Source organism: Castor canadensis, chromosome 3 (assembly GCF_047511655.1).
Source record: "Castor canadensis chromosome 3, mCasCan1.hap1v2, whole genome shotgun sequence".
NCBI classification, from domain to species: Eukaryota; Metazoa; Chordata; class Mammalia; order Rodentia; family Castoridae; genus Castor; species Castor canadensis.
This window is the reverse complement of record NC_133388.1, coordinates 67,738,014-67,758,506: the sequence shown is the minus strand read 5'-3', so window position 1 is coordinate 67,758,506 and position 20,493 is coordinate 67,738,014. Positions and strand designations below refer to the sequence as shown.

The 20,493-nt window shown below is 38.6% G+C and overlaps 1 protein-coding gene across 1 annotated transcript in view; it reads left to right on the top strand.

Annotated features, from left to right (window-relative positions):
• Ttc6 (tetratricopeptide repeat domain 6) overlaps positions 1-20,493 on the top strand; it is a 192,788-nt gene that overhangs the window by 11,789 nt on the left and 160,506 nt on the right. The window contains exon 2 of the mRNA XM_074066970.1: positions 13,157-14,068. Within this exon, the coding sequence (XP_073923071.1) occupies positions 13,172-14,068 (897 nt within the window). The 5' untranslated portion in view covers positions 13,157-13,171. The remainder of the gene's footprint in view (positions 1-13,156; positions 14,069-20,493) is intronic.

Below are 20,493 nucleotides of genomic sequence, written 5' to 3'. Positions count from 1 at the left end.
CAGTGCTTACAAGTCTTATTTACATAAAATCAAAATCTTTCATCTGGTTGAAATTTACTTTGGTGCATAATATGAAGTGAAGATACAAATTTATTTATTTTGCAAACCTTTAAACCTTTGGGTAGATCCTAATTATGAGGTCCTCTGAATTTTATTTGGAGAACTGTGCTTGGGTTTTGTTTCTTTGTGATACTTTGGAAGGGTGGAAACTGGAAATCACATTGGGCCTTCTTTTACTTTCCATGTAGTGAACCAGAGGGGCTCCAAAACTAGATGACAAAAGGACTGGTAGGTGGTTGTTGGAGTGACAAGAGTTAGAGAGAGTTTCAATAACAGCTTGAGTAATCTTATACTGCTCTTCCAAGTCTAAGTCCCTCTCTTTAAGATCGTATCAAAAGTATTAATATTTTCATATGAGGTATTACAGTGTCAGTGGTGAAGCTGAAATGGTTTTAGACCAATAACTAACTCCTTTCTCTTTCTCTCTCTCTCTCTCTCTCTCTCTCTCTCTCTCTTTCTCAAGTAGACCTAGAACAGAGGTTTGTACCAGCTAGGGACCTCGGGTGAATTCTTTGTCTCTTTGAACATCAATGCCTTATCTGTAAAATTATGGTAGTAATAGTGCTTAGTTCATGTATTAATTACCCTATGATATGGATACCCAAATACTTACCTATCACTTTTGAGTATACAAAGTATTAATGAACAACATTAACAAGTTTTGTCAGGATGGGATCTAATTATGCTGCCCAGTGAGGCTTCTAATTCCAAGGCTCAAGTCATCCTTCTGCCGCAGCCTCCCAAATAACTGAAACTACAGGTGTGCACCACTGTGCCAACTAATGAATAATATTTATTTACCATTTAAGCTATTTCCTTTTTTCTTTTTGGGATACTGGAGTTTGAACTCAGGGCTTCAAGCTTGCAAAGCGGTTGCTCTACCACTTAACACACACCTCCAGTCTGTTTCTTGATGATATGGTAGACGTGCTTCAAGGTTACATTAATTAAAAATTTTTCCCAGTTTAGGAACATGGCCTATATATTGTCTTTGTGCAGGAACCAGGATGGTACCAAGAACAATTAGTCACTTTACAAGCACTTCGGCTATTTGTATATTATTTCAATTAGTACAGAATTTATTCTGGCCCTAAAGGAGCAACTTCCATGCTCTGAGGGTGAAGTTGCCCACAGAGAACACCAACCTGCAGGATTGAGGCTGCTCTACAGTGGGCTGTGCCCAAGCCCAGCTCCACGCAATTGTGCTACTCAGAGCAGCCTACCCTCCTGAACACCTGAGAACCATGTTGTCCCCTTCCAACATCTGGAGACCCTCCACTAGTCTTCACCAAGGTTAAAAGCTAGAACACTGGTTGCCCCCCAGTCTCTTGGTTCTGTTCACCTACTCACCATCTCTCTTCACTTCGAAGGTGACTGTATCTGGACTTTTACAGTTACTACTTTGAGTTCATTTGTAATGTGTCAGCTGAGCATGCATCCACAAGCATTGTAGTTTATGCTGGCCTGGTTTTTTGAACTCTGACATACTCATGCGGTGAGTACCGCTCTGTGTCTCGCTTCTTTGCTCAACGTACTGTGTGTGAGCGATTCGTGTAGGCTGTTCTCCAAAGCTGAACATTTGTTCACATTCTTGATGTATGTTACTGCATTTTATGACTGTACCACAATTTGTGATTCTTTCTTCTGATGGACATTTGGGTTGTTTCCAGTTTTTAGCATTGTGAATGAAACTGCTATAAATATTTGTTTTGGTGCATATAGGCATACATTCCTGTTGGGAGTGGAATTTCTGGATCATGCAGTATATGAATATTTAACTTTAATACATAATGTCAATTATTGCTTCTTAGACCACATCAGCGATTATGAATTTGAGATGACAATACGAAATTTCCAGAAATCTGAATCTCAATCCCTTGATTTCCAAAGACTGTAATAAAAAAAGTCTCTGTGAGTTGGGCTCATGGGAGCCCTCCTCCCGCCCTCCACCCCAAACTTGGTATGTACCCTTCACTGATAGGCTGTGTAGACATATTCGTTAACAAGCAAACCAACCAAAAAACGGTTGTGCATCTAGGATCCAGCATCATTCATTTCACCCTAGAAGGAACCAGAGTGCAAAATAAGCTGTTGCCTACGTTAGGCAAAAGGAGTCAGTCGAGGAGACTTCAGGTCAGAAGGCTATTTAGGAACAGCATTTTAACCCTGAGAACTCCTAGCCTGGGTTTAGGCTGAATCTTGATCCAGAAGACCAGGGCGCCCACCCCTGGGCTGGGGTAGCCCGAGCGTTGGAGGGCTGAGGCTTGTTGCCAGGCGACCCAGCGCGTCCGTCGTTCCGGTTGAACTGGTAGATCCCATCCGTCCCCTCCCCCCAAGGGCGGTTGCACACCCCGCTTGGCCCTGCGGAGCGAAGCTCACAGACACCTCTAGGACAGACAGCACAGGAGTCTCCCCAGCCAGGCGAGAGGAGGCGGCGGACCCGGAGCAGGCGCCTTGGTCAGGACTCTGAGTTTCGCGCGGAGCAGGTGCCTACCGCGCTCCACTGCCCAATCCACTGCGACAGGTTCCAGGCCTGGCAAAGACCAGAGCCAAGGTAGGGCTGGGCTTGGCTGGGAGTAGGGGCTCGGCTTCTGTGGATTCTGGGACTGGAGATGGGGGCTAACTTTCCTGGGGAAATGAGCTCAGGTTGAAGAGCTAGGTGGAGCAGAAGCCTGGTGGAAGGGAAAGGCAGTAGGGATCCCATGGCAAAGAGCTGGAGGAATCAGAAAGGCTGTCGGGTCGGTGAAAGGGGGGGAATTTAATTCCACTGCTATCCTTTTTCAGGGCAGTGTGATTTGGGCAAACCTTACCCAGCATTAGGCAACTGTTCCCGCTGAGGTCCTTGGGTCGAATTGTGAAACAGAGAGCTGAGTGCTGAATTTGGTGGCGATGAGATCTTGCGGTCTTAATGCAACGACTATTTGGCGCTAAAGGCCACACACCCACAATGAACCTATTGCAGATTACCCACAGGAGATAAAAGGAAACCAGTAGTTATTTTTTTAAACATACAAACATAAATGTTTAACAAACTGTACAGGTATAATTTAGAAGTAATAAACTGCACAAATATATAGTTTACAATGTATAATATCCAGGTGTACAATCTCATGAACTATGACAGATGTAAGCACCTTTGAAACAATATCTATTTATTTAGTGGGATTTGAACTCAGGGCAGGCGCTCTACCACTTGAGCCACACTGCCAGCCCTGATACAATTTTGCAGTGAAGATAACTGAACCTTTTCCTTTCTCTGCCCTCTTTGCCATCCACCCCTGCTCTGACCACTACCTCCTACCAGTGATCTGCTCAGTGTGACATTATAGACCAGGCTGCATTTTCTAGAATTTTACACAAAAGAGAGTATACAGAATATACTCTATGGGTCTGGCTTCCTTTCTTCAGTAAAGTGATTTGCCAAGAGCTTAGCCTTGATTGCTGTAGCTGAGGGTACTAAATTTTGAAATTGGGTAGTGTACATTCTCCAGCTCTGTTCTGCTTTTTGAAAATTACTTTGATTTTAAGGCATTTGAATTTCTGCCTACATTATTTATCTATTTTTTGGTGGGACAGGGCTTCACATTTGGAAAGCGGACACACTGCCAGTCCACTTTGCTCTGGTTACTTTGGAGATGGCGTCTCCGGAACCGTTTCCCCAGGCTGATCTCCACCTTCCATTCTCTATAACTCAGCCTCCCAAAGATTTAAAAAGCCAGCTGAAATTGTGATTGAGATTGCATTGAATGTGTAGATCTCTTTGGGGGAGTCTTCCAGTCCATTTTTCTAGGTCTTTAGTTTCTGTTAACATTGTATTGTAATTTTCAGTATAGACATTTTGGACATCTTTTTTTAGATTAATTCATGAACATTTTATGTTTGGTGCATTAATGTAATCAGAATTTAAAAATTATTTTCAGCCAGGTGTCAGTGGCTCACGCCTGTAATCCTAGCTACTCTGGAGGCAGAGATCAGGAGGATAGGGGTTTGAAGCCAGCTTGGCAAACAGTTTGGGAGACCCTATCTGGAAAAAACCCATCACAAAAAAAGTACTGGGCAAGTAGCTCAAGATAGGTGCTGATTTCAAACCCCAGCATCACTAGGACATAAAAATATAGTTGATTTTGTGCATTAATCTTGTGTTGTGCAATCTTGACATATTAGTTCACTGTTTTTTATATTTATACATTTTTAAATTATTGTTGTACTGGGGGCATGTTGTGACATTTACAAAAGTTCTTAACGATATATCGTAGTTGAATTCACCCTCTCCATCATTCTCCTTTATTCCCCCTCCCCATGCTCATGGAGCATATTTATATGAAATTTTCTTTTTTATTTACTTCTTTTTTTGGTGGGGCTAAGGTTTCAACTTGCCTTCATGCTTGCAAAGCAGGTGTCTACCACTGCACCTCCTTCCTTTTAATTTTAGTTTAATTTTTTTTTTGATGGTGCCAGGGTTCAGACCCAGGGCCTCACCAATGTTAAGCATGCTCTCTACTGTTGAGCCACACCCACAGGCTTTTCTCCAAAATGTCTTTGTCTGATTGGGGTTATGTAGGTTTCACAAAATGAAAGTTCCTTTCTCCTCTGCTTTCTGAAAACATTGGTCTAAGATTGGTGTCATTTCTTCCTTGAATACTTGAGAGAACTATCTGTAACTAGACATTTCCTTGTAGTAAAAATTTTAACAATGAATACATTTTTTGGGTATAGATCTATTCACATTTTCTTGTATTAATTTTGGTAAATTGCAGTTTTCAGGGATTTGCTTATTTTATCTAAATTGTTAGATTTGTCAGCATAGGAATGTATATCATATTCTCTTATTATGCTTTAATATCTCTAAGGCCCCTCTTTCATTCTTGATATTGCTCTTTCTCTTAACTAGTCTAGCTGAGGGGATGAAGATTCAATTTTATTCACATTTTAAAAAGAGTCAACTCGACTTTGTCAGTTTTTTTCAAATTATTTTTCTGTTTTCTATTTGATTGGTTTATGTCTTTATAGTTGTTATTTCCTTCTTTCTATTTACTTTGGATATACCTGCTCTTCTTACACTAGATTCTAAAAGTGGATTTTTAGATTACCGATTTCATATATATTTTTTTTATTTAAACATTTAAACTGTAAGTTTTCTTCTCCTCCTCCTTTTTCTGGTGCTGGGGATTAAATCCAGGACCTTGGACATGCTAGACAAACATTCTGTCATTGAGATGCACCCCCAGCCCTTGTAAGTTTTCTTCTAATCACTGCTTACTTGCACTCTATACATTCTGATATGTTGTGTTTTCATGGTTATGCAGTGGTTATACAGTCTAAAATATTACCTAAGACTTAATAACTTATGTTCAATTTCATTATCTACTGGCTTTTTAGTTATACTTTTTTGTATTTACTTTTTATTTTTGGTGGTACTGGGGGTTTATTTCAGGGCCTCACCCTTGCTAGGCAGGTGCTCTACCACTTGAGCCATGTCCTCAACCCTGTATTACTCTAAAAGTTGTTTCTCTAGGAATTACAATTCATATCCTTTACATTTTACAGTCTACTTAGCTAATACAAAATGGAGAAATCTGAAACCATATAACTCCCTTACACCCCTATTCTAGTCCTTTCCCTTATTGTCGTCAGATGAATTACATCTACTTTCACAAACCAAGACAATGTTAGAATTTTTTGACAGTACTGGGGGTTGAACTTAGGGCCTTGAGCTTGCTAGGCAGGTGCTTTACCACTTGAGCCACTCTGCCAGCCCAAAAACATTGCAATTTTTCATACAATTTTTCAAATCTTAAGAAAAAAATGACCTTTTCACATACCCAGATATTTGCCATCTCTTATCCTCCCTATTCAATTCTTGATAATTCAGATTTCCCTTGCATTTAATTTTCTCTTTAGCCTAAAGAATTTGTGTTAGCATTTCTGATAGTTCTCTTTGGCTAGGGAATAATTGTCTTACTTTTTGATTATCTGAACATGTCTTCATTTTGCCTTTATTTTTTAAAAGAATATGCATAATCGACATGGAATTCTGGGTTGAAAGTCTTTTTTTGACTTTTAGCACATTGACAGTCTTGTTCCACTGTCTTCTCTGTGCTGTCCAATAGGAAGTCATGGGTCCCTTGAATTTTTTTCCCTATAAATGAACTGTTGTTTCTGTCTGCTTTTGAATTTTGTCTGGCTTTTTTTCCTCCATCAGCTTACGTTTGGTTTTCTTTAAAATTTTCCCATTTGTGGTTCACTGAACTCCTTAAATCTATATATTATTTTCTAAATTTGGGAACTTCTTAGACATTATTTTTTTCAACATATTTTCTCCTCCATTCTCTTCTCTCCTTATTATAAGCATTAAGTCACCACATGCAACTCATAGTAGAGATTTTTTTTTTATTGTATTGGGGTTTGAACTCAGGGCCTCATGTTTGCTAGGCAGGTGCTCTACCACTTGAGCCACTCCAATAGCCCTAAGAGCTTTTGGATATTGTCCTTATAGGACTCTGAGGCTCAGGGGTTTTTTTTCCTTAAAGTTTTTTTGTTTTCTCATTTCTCTGTGTATTGAGTAATTTCTGTTGACTTACCTTCAAACCCACTCTTTTCTCTGACATTTTTTTTGAAAATACTGTATTTTAAAGTACAAAATTTCCATTTTAATTTTTTATTTCTCTGATAAGATTTTGTTTTTACTTATTTGTAGCATATTTTCCTTTACTTCTTTGAACATGATTATAACAGCAGCTTTAAAGTCTTTGTATCTGGGCTAGCTCTGGACAGGTACCTGTTAATTTTTGTCTTTGAGAATGGGTCACATTTTCTGGGTTTTTTTTTTTTTAACCAAGAATTTTGGGATTATGTCCTGGATATTATGAATGTTTGGTTACGTCACCTCCGGGTCCTGTTATATCTACTCTGAAGAATGTCAGTGTTTTTCATTTAGTGGGTAATTCATGACTTACTCATTGTAAGTGCTGTCTCACTTTCCAGAGTTAATGATTCAGTTCAGCTTTTTAAAGTCTTTGTTGTTTATGTTTTTCTCACATATTCAAGGTGAGTCTGAGACTTGTGTGGGTTTTAGACACAGAACTGGGAGATTATCTTCTCTGGCTGTCTTTCCTCCAAGACTTCTCTCTCCCTCTTCAGTGATGATTGTTGCCTGGGCTCCATTTCCTGTCTCTTGTGGCTAGATTCATGAAGGGCATTCTATTGAAGTGTTTTCCACCTTACACACTATGACATTTTGCAATTACAAACTGCATTTAAGAAAAAGTCACAATAAGCCTGGAAACTAACTTCCAGGCCAGTTTTTCATCAAATTTTGACTCTGCAACTAACATAGTTGTTCCTGAATTTTGCCTGGAGTTTGTAAGTTGTTATTGGTGAGGGATTGGCACATAAGATGCAGCTATGGAGCTCCAACAAATTGCCTTTGAAACTGGTACCATGTGATATTTAATGGATCAAATGTGGGAGGAAAATTAAAACACACACACACAATCTTTTTTCTATTTTGGCTATTTGCATAATTAGATTAAGGAAGTCTAAGAAGAAAAGAGAAAAGGGGAGAGGGAAAAGCAGGGAAGGTATTTTGTTTTTCCTTAACTGCTGTGCATTTACATACATGTATATGTTTTGTATGTATGTCTATTCACCAGTGATATGGGCATAGTCCACGTGCTGGCCATAAAGAGTTTGAGTAAGTTAAGTTCTTATAGTCATTGAAATTTCTGTAAGCTTTGCTTAGTTTAGAGAAAAGCCTCTTCTGAGCTTGAAAACTGCCTTTATTTTGTAAATCCTTTTAAATGTGCACATGTAAGTGGTAATTGCTATTATTGATATTAAGATTAAAAGAAAAATAGGAAAAGTCACTATTCTTTCATTCACTTAGCATAATTATTAATATGTTTGCATTATGCTCTTTTGGGCTTTTTTGGAAATTATTATCAAAGCACAAGCAGATCTTACTTCTACCACTGATAGTTTGAAAGCAAATATTGTTTTAAGAATATTTTTTAGGACAGTTGATAGTATTCATCCTTGGGCTTAGACGTTTCCTTTGGGACTTTAGTACTGCTCATTGGGACTCGACATTAGCATGGAATTGGGGAAGAAGAGTGAGACATTTGGTTATGGATTTAAGAGAACCCCAGTCCTGTTCTTACTGGGTCACCCTCCTACCTAGGTGGCTGACCATATATTAGAAGAGGACAAGGCCATGTAATCCTTATTACTAGTTGGGGCTTTGGCCTCCTCCCAATGTAACACTGTAATGAGGTGGGACTAACATGCAGGACACATTTCTCTGTGTCAAATGGATTCATATAACCTGGAATCAAGTCATATTTATTTCTACTTTGGTTAGGATCTAGACCAGAGGTTTGGATTTGCTACTCTAATAGGAGAAGTAGCTACAACTGCAAGAACCACAGAGTAGCCTGCACCAAAGTCTAGAGAATTCATGAAAGAAATGTTCCCAGATCTGTAGCCACTTTCGGTGAGGGATCTTGGTCCTGGTGCCTGACCTGGCTGGCTGACTCTTGGGCCTTATAACCACCTCTCCACTCAGGCCTTAAACCTCCTAGTCAAGGGGAAGGAGAAGGGATAGAGTTCCAAATTTGTAAAGCACAGAGTACAACTATTGCTTGGGTTCCAAAGATTTTAAGCATATTCTATAACTTGGATTATGTTTTGTTTTGTTTTTTTTCTCCCTGGTGGTTCTGATGGTTGAACTCAGGGCCTCAGTGCTCATTAGGAAGGTGCTCTAACACTTGAGCTACTCCATCAACCCCTCAACTTTGATTATGAACAGCAGATTTCACCTCTCATATACAGTAATCCAGTCTACAGCCAATCTCTCTTTGTAAATTGCTCCCAAGAAATAAGAGATAATAATCTCCCACAAGATTGGATGTTTAAAAATTAATTTATTTTGTAGTGTTGAGAGGTGGGTGGAGGAATACAGGCACCAAGCTTTGGTGGGTTGGCCCATTAAGCATTGGGATATCCCCCACTTTGAAAGCACAATGGAAGTTCCTGTCAAATTTGTTAAGTTCAATTTCCCATTGGTTTATTTTCAATACAAAGTTCAACTTTCCTATTAAGAACTCATGGGAATGTACTGAGAAGTGTTAAACAATGGACACTTGTGTTAAACTTCATTAGCAAACTAAGGGCCTCAGAGAAGTTGGGAAGGGCATCCAAAGCAGGGACTAAGAAATTAAAAGGAAGTGCAATTGGGAGAGGCTAGTCAGACTCTCACAGGTATTGAAGTACTTCTGCTCTGTGCTCTGTTTCAGTTACTACCTTTCAACCTCTTGCAGGAAGAAATGCAGATGATGTCTGTATGAATGTATTGCCACCTGTGCAAACAATAAGAACCAAAATACTATGAGGAGGATTATATAGCAGTTTTTAAACAAGGAAATTTCCTTAAAGATTTTAAAACTCATTTCTAATGTTCATATTCAAAGACCTGGGCCACAGACAACAGGTTATGCTTACTTTTCAATATGAACAGAATTGTGTTGTCCAAGGGCTGGGTAAAGGAGGAATACCTATTGTTTTTCAGGTAGGAGCTCTGTCATGTAGCAGGGTCTTCGGTTTGAGAACCAGCATATCATGTTTTAGAAATTAAAAGTAACATGCCTACATTTGGAGGATAAAAGGGATGTTTTCTTCATATAACCTGAACTATGTGGTGAATGAATTCCAACTGTAAAAACTCTTTTATGTATTGGTATTAATCCAACCAAGAACTGTGGCTATGTGATAAGCAAAGAAATGCAAAGTAAAATACAATATTTTCCACATTTAAATTTTTTTTTTTTTAAATGATTGAACTGGGGTTTGAACTCAGGGATTTGGACTCAGGTGCTCTACGACTTGAGCTGCACCTTCAGTTCATTTTGCTCTGGTTATTTTGGAGATAAGGTCTCCCAAGCTATTTGCCCAGGCTGGTTTCCAATGGCAATCCTCCCTATCTCAGCCTTCCAAGTAGCTTAAGTGTCAGCCATTAGAGCCTGGCTTGCATTTAAGTTTTAAATATATATGGATATATTTTGGTGCATGGCACAAAACAAGGTGAGATTCTTTCCCAAATAATCAAACATTTGCCTCAGCATGACTTTTTTCAGAAAAGAAGATTGTGATATTTATTAGTATTTCTTCCTAATTTTGTATTAAGTTTTCCTTTTTTAAAATTATTGTTGTACTGGGGGGTACATTGTGATATTTGTAAAAGTTCTTATAATATATTGTAGTTGAATTCATCCCCTCCATCATTCTCCGTTATCTCCCATTTCTGGAATAGTTCCAACAGGTCTCATTTTTCCATTTACATACATAATACATAATATTTCCACAATATTCACCTCCTACATCATTTCCTTAGTCCTCCCACTGGTACCAATCCCCCAGCCAGAACCTGTTTTGCCTTCCTGTTCTCTGTTTTTGAAAAAGAAAAACATTTTTGTTTGTTTAAGATAGCTGTTCAGGGTGTTTCATTGAGACATTTCCATGTTTAGATGTATTATAACCCAAATTGGTTTATCTTCTCTACTTTTCCCCTTTCAACCTTAGGCCTCTTCTTATGGTGATTTCAACAGGTTTAAAAATTCTACATTCATTCTTGTATAGAGAGTGCATCAGCCATATTCACCTTCTTAACTTCCTTCTTTTACCCTCCCCTTAATGTGACCTGTTTTTCATAATGTTGCTTATATTTGTATTGGGTCTGTATTCCACATATGAGAGAAGACCTGTGGCCTTTGGCCTTCTGAACCTTCCTAACTTCACTTAAGATGATGTTCTCCAGTTCCATCCATTTACCTGCAAATGACAAAATTTCATTCTTCTTTATGGCCTCTGCATGATTTTTAAATAATTCTTCCTTTCATCACCAATGAAATGCTGACTTTACAATATACTTCATATTATTTTAAAATTATTCCTGTCTGTCTCAGTTTATCTGTTGATTTCAGTACCAGTATTTCAGTTCTATTTCTTATATCTATGCAAGTTTTAATTTTTTGGTTATTCGTTCATTGAGGGACAAGTACTCTCTGATTTTCTGTTCTCAAATTTTTGGGTAATTTATACTGCTTATCATTTCAAATGAATGCAGAATTACTTTTTACACTACAAAGAACCATTTTTAGACTTTTGTATTGGTATTAAACCAATACAGTGTTCTGGGAAGACCTGATATAATAAATTATTTAGTCTTTTCCTCCAAAGAACATTGACTATCTATTTAGTTGTCTTTTGCATCCCTTAGTAAAATTAAAAAAATTTTACTTATGTAGCTGTAGTACAATTCTCGTTCTGTTCATTTCTACTTACTCTTTTAAAAATTATAAATAAAATTTTATCATATTTTTAATTGGGCCATTTTGTAAAGGAAGCTATTTATTGTATATTACATACATACAATAAAATATATGTATATTTAAAAATATACATGTATTTTAAAAATTCAAATCATTTGCAAAATTCTATTATAGTTCTAATGCCTGGGTTTTCCAGGTAAATAATGATATTCTGAAAGTGTTTCTGCTTTATTATTTTATTGTTTTTCAAAGAATCTTGGCCTTGGTTATTTAAAAGAAAAAAAAAATTTTTTTTTTGAGTCAGGGTCTTGCTACACAGCCCAGGCTGGCCTTAACCTCATGATTCTCCTGCCTCTGCCTCTCAAGTGCTGGGACTATAGATTTGAGCTACCATGCCTGGCTTAAAATTACTTTTCTGATTCATTATTTCCTGTTTTTTCATTGTTTCACTCCTTTTTCTTGAAATGCTCTTCGTGGCTTTGGGAGGAACCCCGTTCTCCTAATTTCCCTAACTCTCTGGTTGTTCTTGCTCCTTCACTTTGTACAGATAAGTAAGCCACAGAATCTGTCATTGGTTCCTTCTCTATGTGTAGTTCCTCACAGCTTTCTGTAATGATCTCAGAACTTCGAAGATCTCAAACTCCACTTATGATCATAAACAGCTGGTCCTGAGTAACAGAAATTGGTGTGTTTTTAAAATTATGGTAAATATAGTACATAAAGTATAACTTCTTAACCATTTTGAAATGTACAGTTCAGTGAATAACACATTTTATAACGTGTTTGATGATGACCAAGACATTATCAAGGTCACTCAAAGGTCCTTCCCCTTTTGGGGCAGCTTTGGAGGTTGAACTCAGGGCCTGCATAACCTAGGCAAGCGTTCGAATGCTCAAAGTCCTTATTTTATGAAGGCGCTTTCGTTTTCCCATTTTTTTCTTGGTCATTGGCCAGGTCCTGTCATCAGTTTTGCCTTGTTAGGTTTCTGTTCTCACTCTGCTCTATTACCAAGGCTCTTAGTGCCCTTTCTGCCTTCATTCTTTCCTCTACTTAATATTAATATCCCCTAAGCACTAGATCCCATTGAGCCTCTTTTCTGCTAAAATTTTGAAGTGGTTTCCGGTAGTAGCTTACAGAAAGAGAACAAACATATAGCTTTAAAGGCCTTATAATCTGACTGCAGCCTACCTTAAGGATGACCTCCTCTCTGCCATTTTGCACTCTGCCCTATTTCAGATGACACTTTGAGGAAAGTGGGCTGGGCAAGGGAGGAGACAAGACTCCTGGGGCCAGCAAAAGAGGAAGGGGCAACAGCCACCTGGCAGGGATTCGGCTCTTGCATTGCCAGAGCCATCACTTTTTTCCCCCCAGAGAAGCTGCAAGTCTGGATTCTTAATGTGAAAATCTTCCAGTTTAAACTTGTCAGCTGTCCAGGCCAGAGTTAGATCTCTCGTCCCTGTTGGCAGTTTTCGATGCCTATGCCTAGTGGAGTCTTTCTTGCCTGGAAGTGGGACACATTTTCGTTTAAAGAAATGTTACAATAGACCCAATAGGGCCTATTTGGGAAACTCCCACTGAAAAAAAAAAAAGACTACTTAGAGGGTTTCCATGGTTCATGTAAAAAGGCCAATAGTTGGATATAAAATTATTTGAGCACAATGAGGTTCAATCATGAGAAGCTTTGCCAAGCTGGAATTTTATTAACAAAAGTTTGTGTTTTGTATATATTTACATATAATGTATTTATGTAATTTTGGGGGGTTATTTTACAGGTCAAATTTGTCGAGATGTCCAAGGTTCCCAAGCACTTCGGATTGAAACCCAAAGAAGAATCCTACATGTTTCAAGAGCTTGAGAAAGTTCGCCAGGAGACCAGGAAGGATTTTCTCCGATTCAAGCAGAAGTGGGCCTCCAAGCCGACTTTGGATGAAAGCTCTGATCACGGCCCGGAGGACCCCGGCCCGACCCGCCATGAGGAGAAGGCTGGGCGCCTACGGCCCAAAGGGACCCCTCCGGCGAGGGGCCCTGCGACCTCCGCGGCGGCCCGGCTGCAGAAGGCGCTCCGAGGCCCGGCGGCCGCTCCGGAGAAGACCCGCTCCTTTCGCCCCCAGGACTTTTACATGACGAGCTCCGCCTTCCTACGACAGGGGCCGCCGAAGAAGCCACCGGTCATCGCCCCAGGGGTCGGCACGGCCAGACCCGTGGTCCTGCTGCCGCCACCCGTGCCACCCGTGAAGCCCAGAGCGCGCCGGGACCCGGGTAGCGCGCGGCCCGCAGCGCCCAGGCGGGTCCTCCACGTGGCCGGCGGGCACCAGGCGAGCCAGGACCCGCCCCCGGCGTCGGAGGGGCTCAGGCCCAAGGACAGGAAGACCAGCTCCATCTCCAGTGGGGACGGCGACGTGGACCCGAGCTCGCAGCAGCAAGCAACGAGGATCCGCACCCACTCTGTGCGCCAGGGCTCCGGCGAGGCGCGGGCCTCTGTTCCCAAAGCCGTGCGCGAAGGTGGCCGGCCCAGCGAGTCGCGCGAGTCCGAGCGGCGGTCCCCGCAGCCCGCCCGAGCGATGCCCAAGTCCATCGAGGAGATCATCGCCTCGCTGCAGTCCGAGGCTCAGCTGGCCTTCGACCAGACTATCAAAGAGCTCATTCAGAGTGTCCTGGGCCAGAACTACGACATCAAAATGGAAGTAGGTGAACCAGAGGAGTAATGCGCATCCTGGGTGAAAGTAAATTTAGGTTCCATTAAAAAATGGGACTGGATTATACAGATGAATAAAACATAATCACAACCTTTGGGGAACTTGTAGTCTTTGTGGTGGATGGACATAAAAATAAGTGCTGAGATAGAGGTAGTATTCATATGTACAATGAGCTCAATGACAGGGTGAAGTGGCAGGTAGCAGGAAGGAGATTATTCCCATTTCCTTCGTGAGGAGTAGCAAATGTTTCTCCTTTACTTTATCGTGTTATAGTGAAATAAATCCTTGCTGAAACTTCAAAAACAAAACAAAACAAAACAAAAAATCAAAAACTGCTCCACATTCTATTATCTGATTACATGAAAAATAAAATATTTCATTATACGTATTTCAGTGCATATTGATGTAACAAATATTTCCTAGGCCTTATAGACAGAAGAGCTTTCTGTGGGACACATTTTATGTGTTTTTGTCCCAACAAACACACCAAGTAGAAAGGTATCAACATAAAAATCCAGTTTTATGTAGGAAGGCTTCTAGCTTTAGTGAGGCTAAAGAATTGGCCCAGTGTCCCACAACCAGTGCCTGGTAGAGCTGGATTCCACCTCAGGCAGTCGCACCCCAGACACTTGGTTGTAATCAGGTTCAGGAAGGTCATTCGTTTACTATGAAATGTCCCCATAGGAAGCAAAAGTAGATAGGGTCATATTTAAGTCTAAGATATTTTGTCCATTGTGTAGACTTTGCTCTTGTGGGGACACTGAAAGCAAAGATAGTAAGTAGAGGACTTGAACCTGAGAAAGGGGTGGGGGGAAGGGGGGAGGGAGGAGAGGGGGAGGGAAGAGACTTTAAAGAATGACAGTAAGAGGGAAGATTCTGTTAGTGCTTTTGGCTGCAGCTCCAAATGTCTTGTTAGTATTCAGAATACCATGGCCACATTATGTTTTTAAAATACTTTCAGCCCCAGAACACACTCTTGGCTGTGCTTTAAGGAATGTCACCATAAAGGGAAACAAAACACCTGTGAGCTAGAGTTGCTTCAGTGTTGTCTTTGACCTAGTGTTTGAGGGCAGAGTATGACAAATATTCTGAATTACAATCCACGCCTCCCTTCACTTACTGAATACGTAAGTGTGACTGCTTGGGCCATTTCAAATTGGGTATTTCTAGTTAAGGTTTCTGCAAGTCTAATATTGAAAAAGGAATCAGGGAAGCTCCATAGAAGGGCTTTAGCAAAGAGAAGACCTGACTGGCTGTGTGAGATGGGCCTTACACTTTATGGCATAGTCAAAGTATTGATATGAACAGGGGCCAGTATTAGAAACTGGCCTAGAAATCCTGTGCCACTGAGGAAAGTTAGATCTTACAGCAGGGGCCCAGGAGAAATAATACATTTTTAGGGACTGAGGGAATTAGGGATATATGAAGACAGAGTATCATAAATAATGAATATTGGAATGATGAATTCTGTCCTTCTTCCACAAATATTCATCTGTCTTTTTAATGCTTTTTTGGTGATTCCATTACCATTTTTAGAAGGGGTGGTGTCAGTGGAGCGTTCAAACTTTCAACACTGCCCAACTGTAAGGAGGCCATGCTTTCCATACTCTCTGTGTGCTCCTGGAGACCACAGGGGGACAGTAGTGAGATACTCCCATTCCTTTCAACCAAGAAGGTGTCAACAGAAGCCTAGTTGGAACCAGAACCACTACTCCCACCCAACAGTGACAAGGAGACCCACACCCTGGTGACATTGGAGGTAGAATGGAATTTTACTCTTACCTGGTCTGTTCTCTACCTAATACTGTTAAGAGTAGTATCAGAGGAAGCCAGTTTAAACAGATTAAATAAATTTCAAAAGCTTAGGTTTCTGTAGAAAATCACTTGTCATTCCAAGAACCAACATTTCAATTTGAAAGAAAAAAAAAGACAATAGATGCTGACATTGAGATGACAGAGATAATAGAACAGGACAAAGATTTTAAAACAGCCTTCAAAAATGCTTCATTGAGCAATTATAAAAGTATTTGGAACAAATGAAAAAAATACGAAGTCTTGGGGTTGGCAGAATGACTCAAGTGGTATCGCGTTTCCCTACTAAACATGAGGCCCTGAGTTTAAATCCCAGTGCCACTAAAAGAAGAACAAAGTCTTAACAGAGAAGCAAAAGGTCTCAGAAGAATCAAAAATAAAAATTCAAGCTGGAAAAAAACAAAAACAAAAACAATAACTGAAATAGAAACCCAATGGATAAATTCAGCCGCTGAACGGAGAGGCTAGAGGACAGAGTCACTGAACTTGAGGATAGAACTTAGCTGAGCTGAGCAACATAGAGACTACACTGAGAAAAAAATGTGATAGAACCTCAGGGATCTGTGGAACCATAAGAGAAGATGTAATCTTCTTGTCATCACAGTCCTGGAAGGAGATGAAAAAGAAGGCAGGACTGAAAAACTTCTCAGAGAAATAATGGCTACCTCTCCCCCCAAATTTGGCAAGAGATATAAACCTATAGATTTAAGAAGATGAGTGAATCCTAAACCAAAGAAATTGATGCCAAAACATATAATAGTAATACTTCTGGAAATTAAAGTGAAAGAAAAAAAATCTTAAAAGCAGTGAAGAAAGAAACAACACATTACATTTGAATGACAATAGGGTTCTCATCAGAAACCATGCAAGTCAGGTGTAATCACATTTTTCAAGTGCCAAGAATGAATTATCCATTTAGAATTCTATTTCTAGTGAAATGAAAGGAAAATAAAGATATTCTCAGATGAAGGAGAACTAAGAGAATGTGACAACTGCAATCCTACCCTAAAAGTATGATTAAAGGATGTGCTGTTAAAAAAACAAACAAAAAAAAGGAAATGAGTTTGGAGCAAGAGGAAGGAAGGAAGAACACAACAAACAAAGCAAGGCTAGAAACCACAGACTTCCTTCTCTGGAGATTTCTAGATTATGTTTGGTAGTTGATGCTAAAAGTATGACACTGTCTGATATGGTTACAAATGTATGAAGAGAAAATACTAAAGAGAACTATAGATAGGGAAAGTCAAATGGACAAAACAGGAAATGAGTTTTCTTTAAAAAATTTTTTATAATTAAAATTTTTTAGTAGTGTACATTAATTGCACAGAGAAGTTCCATTGTGGTATTTCCATAAATGCATTCAATGTACTTTGATCATGTTCTCCCCTCTGTTTTACTCCCTTAACTCCATCCCTCTTCCCCCTCATTCATACACTATTTAGTGGGTTTTCTTATGTTATCTTCATGTATATATATAATATACTTTGATCATGTTCATCTCCAGTACCCTCTCCTTTGCCCCATCCCACCATCTCCTGATCCCCCCTAGACAGTCTATCTTTTATGCTCATATCCCATTATTATCATTATTTTAGGTCTAGATTTCACATATGATTGAAAACATGGTATTTTTTTTTGAGTTGGCTTATCTTACTGAACATGATGATCAATAGGAAATAAGGTTTCTCTGTGTTACTATACTTGCAGTGACCATGCCAGTAGGCTGTGATAAATTAGTATATATAATCTACTACTGAAAGCAGTGACTGAAAAATGTGTACAAAAAGATTCACTCAAAAAATACCATAGATAAATCAAAGTAGAATTCCAAAAAATATTAATTATTGTTAGGAAGGTATGTAAGAGTAAATAGAGAAAAAAAGAGCAAAAATAAAATAAGATACTTAAACCCTATCATATAAGTAACTGCATTAAGTATAAATGGTTTAAATAATTGAAAGAGAGGGATTGGACAAATAGGTTAAATATGTGACCCAACTATATATTATCTATAAGAAACTCATTTCCAATATGATGATATAGGCAGTTGAAAGTAAAGGCTGAAAAAAATACCATGTATGCATCAGTCAAGAAAAAGTAGGAATGGCTATACTAATGTCAAACAAAGTAGACTTTAGAGCCAAAAAAGTTACTGGAGGCACAGAGGACTTTATCATATGATAAAAGGATCAATCCACCTAGAAGATGAAGCACTCCTAAATGTATGTGTACCAAATAATAGACCTACAAAAAAGGAAAAATAGGAAAATCCAAGATTATTGTTGGAAATTCTAATACCTCACTTTCAATAATTGATTTAAAAAATAGACAGAAAATCCCTAAAGATATAGATTAACTCAATCACATCATCAGCCAATAGGATCTAAATAACATCTTTATAATACTGCATCCAACACCATAGAATACACATTTTTATCCACCGCCCATGGATCATGTACTAAGATGGACCATATAATGAAATTAGCCATAAAATTAATCTCAATAAATATGAAAGGATTAGAATCATCCCAAGTGTGTTCTCTGATTATAATGGAACCAAGTGAGAAATGAGTAACAGAATGATAACAAGAAACTATTCAAATATCTGGAAACTAAACGCAATAATTTAGAATAACCTATGGGTCAAAACAGAAGTCCTGGTGAAGTAAAAATAATATACTGAATTGAATTAAAATAAGAATATAACACATGAAAATTTGTGGGCTGCAGCTAAAGTAATACAGAGGAGAAAATTTGTAACACTAAATGAATACATTGGGAAAGAAGAAAAGTATCAGATCAATAATCTAGGTTCCTACCTAATGTTATAATAGCTGAATTACTGAAATAAGTAACAAGATATCTACTTTTAGGAAAATATGTTTAAAGCCATTTGAACCTGCAAATTTTGCTGTAGTTATCAAGAGATTCTAAAATTTATATGGAAAGGTAGTGAAAGTAGAAGAGTCAAAATAAATTGAACAAGAGTAAAGGCATCAGGTGCACCTTATTTTGAGCCTAATATAGGCTCAGTAATCAAGAGTATGTGGTATTGGTGGAGAGAGACACAGAGATCAGTGGAAGAGAATAGAGAACACAGAAATAGATTGACACAAATACGTCCCCCCAATTTGATAAAGATGAACAATCAATTCAATGGAGGACTGATAGACTTCAATAAATGGTAATGGAAAAAGGGGAAAAAAATAAATCTTTACCTAGGTGTCATACCTTATACAAAAATTAAATGGATTATGGAATTAAACATAAAACCACAAAACTTTCAGAGAAAAGTGGGAGCAAAGCTTCTGGATCTAGGGCTAGGCAAAGACTGAACTTGACACTAAAAAGACCTTATTAAGAGGGTGAAAAAACAAGCTATAGACTGGGAGGAAGTATTTTACAAACCACATTCTCAGCAAAGGACTGGTATCTAGAATTTATAAAGAATGCTCAAAAATAAAATATCCAATTAGAAAATGGGCAAAGGACATGAATAGACATCTCACCAAGAAGATATGCAGATGTCAAATAGGCACTCCCCTAAAATGTCAACATCATTCACCATTAGGAATATTCGAATTTAAAGAATAATGAGATGTTATTGCATAACTTATCAGATAGCTTAAAATTAAAAAAAAACTAGCAACAATGCTAATTGGTTGCAAGGATGCAGAGATAATGGATCACTTGTTGGTGGGAATGTAAACTGGCACAAGACACTCAGATAGTTTCTTTAAAAAGTAAGCATACTTCTATCATGACCCAGCAATTGCACTCCTGGGCATTTATTGCAGAGAAAGGAAAAGGTATGTTTACCTGCAAATCTCAGACAAATGTTCATGGCAACTTCATTGTAATTACCCAAAACTACAAACAACTTATGTGTCAAATATTTAAGAAACAGCAAAAAAAAAAAGTGAAGTATTGGTATCTGTAACAACTTGGATGAATCTTGGGAGAATTATGTCAAGACAAAAAAAGGCAATCTCTAAAAGTTTGGTACTGTATGAAATGACAAAATTGCAGGGATGGAGAACAGATTTGTGGCTGCCAGTCGTTAAGGATGGACTTTGGGAGAGGAAGGTGGGAAGTATGTATGGCTTTATAAAGACAAGTGAAAAGTCCTTGTGGTAATGGAAATGTTTTGGTATCTTGACTGTATTACTGTTGATATCCTTGTTGTGATACTGTATTGTAATTTTGCACAATTTTACCATTGGAAATAGATGGGTAAAGTGTACACAAGATTTCTGTGTTTTGTTTCTTACAACTAAATAAGAATCAATCATTGTCTCAAAATAGAAACTTTAATTGAAGATGTTAAAAGATTCTTTTAAAAGTATATGCTTTGTTTTTACCAGTTATAAGAATATATGTTAGGAAATAATAATACAGTTTGAACATCTCTAATTTGAAAATTTGAAGTCTGAAATCCACAGATTTTAAGTTTTGGGTTTCAGACTTTTGAATTAGGCCTGCTCAATTGGTAGTCTATGCAAATATTCTGAAATTTAAAGAAACTCCCAAGTCTGAAACACTTTTGGTCTCAAACATTTTGGATAAAGGATACTCAACCTATTTATTCTCTTCTAAGCCCA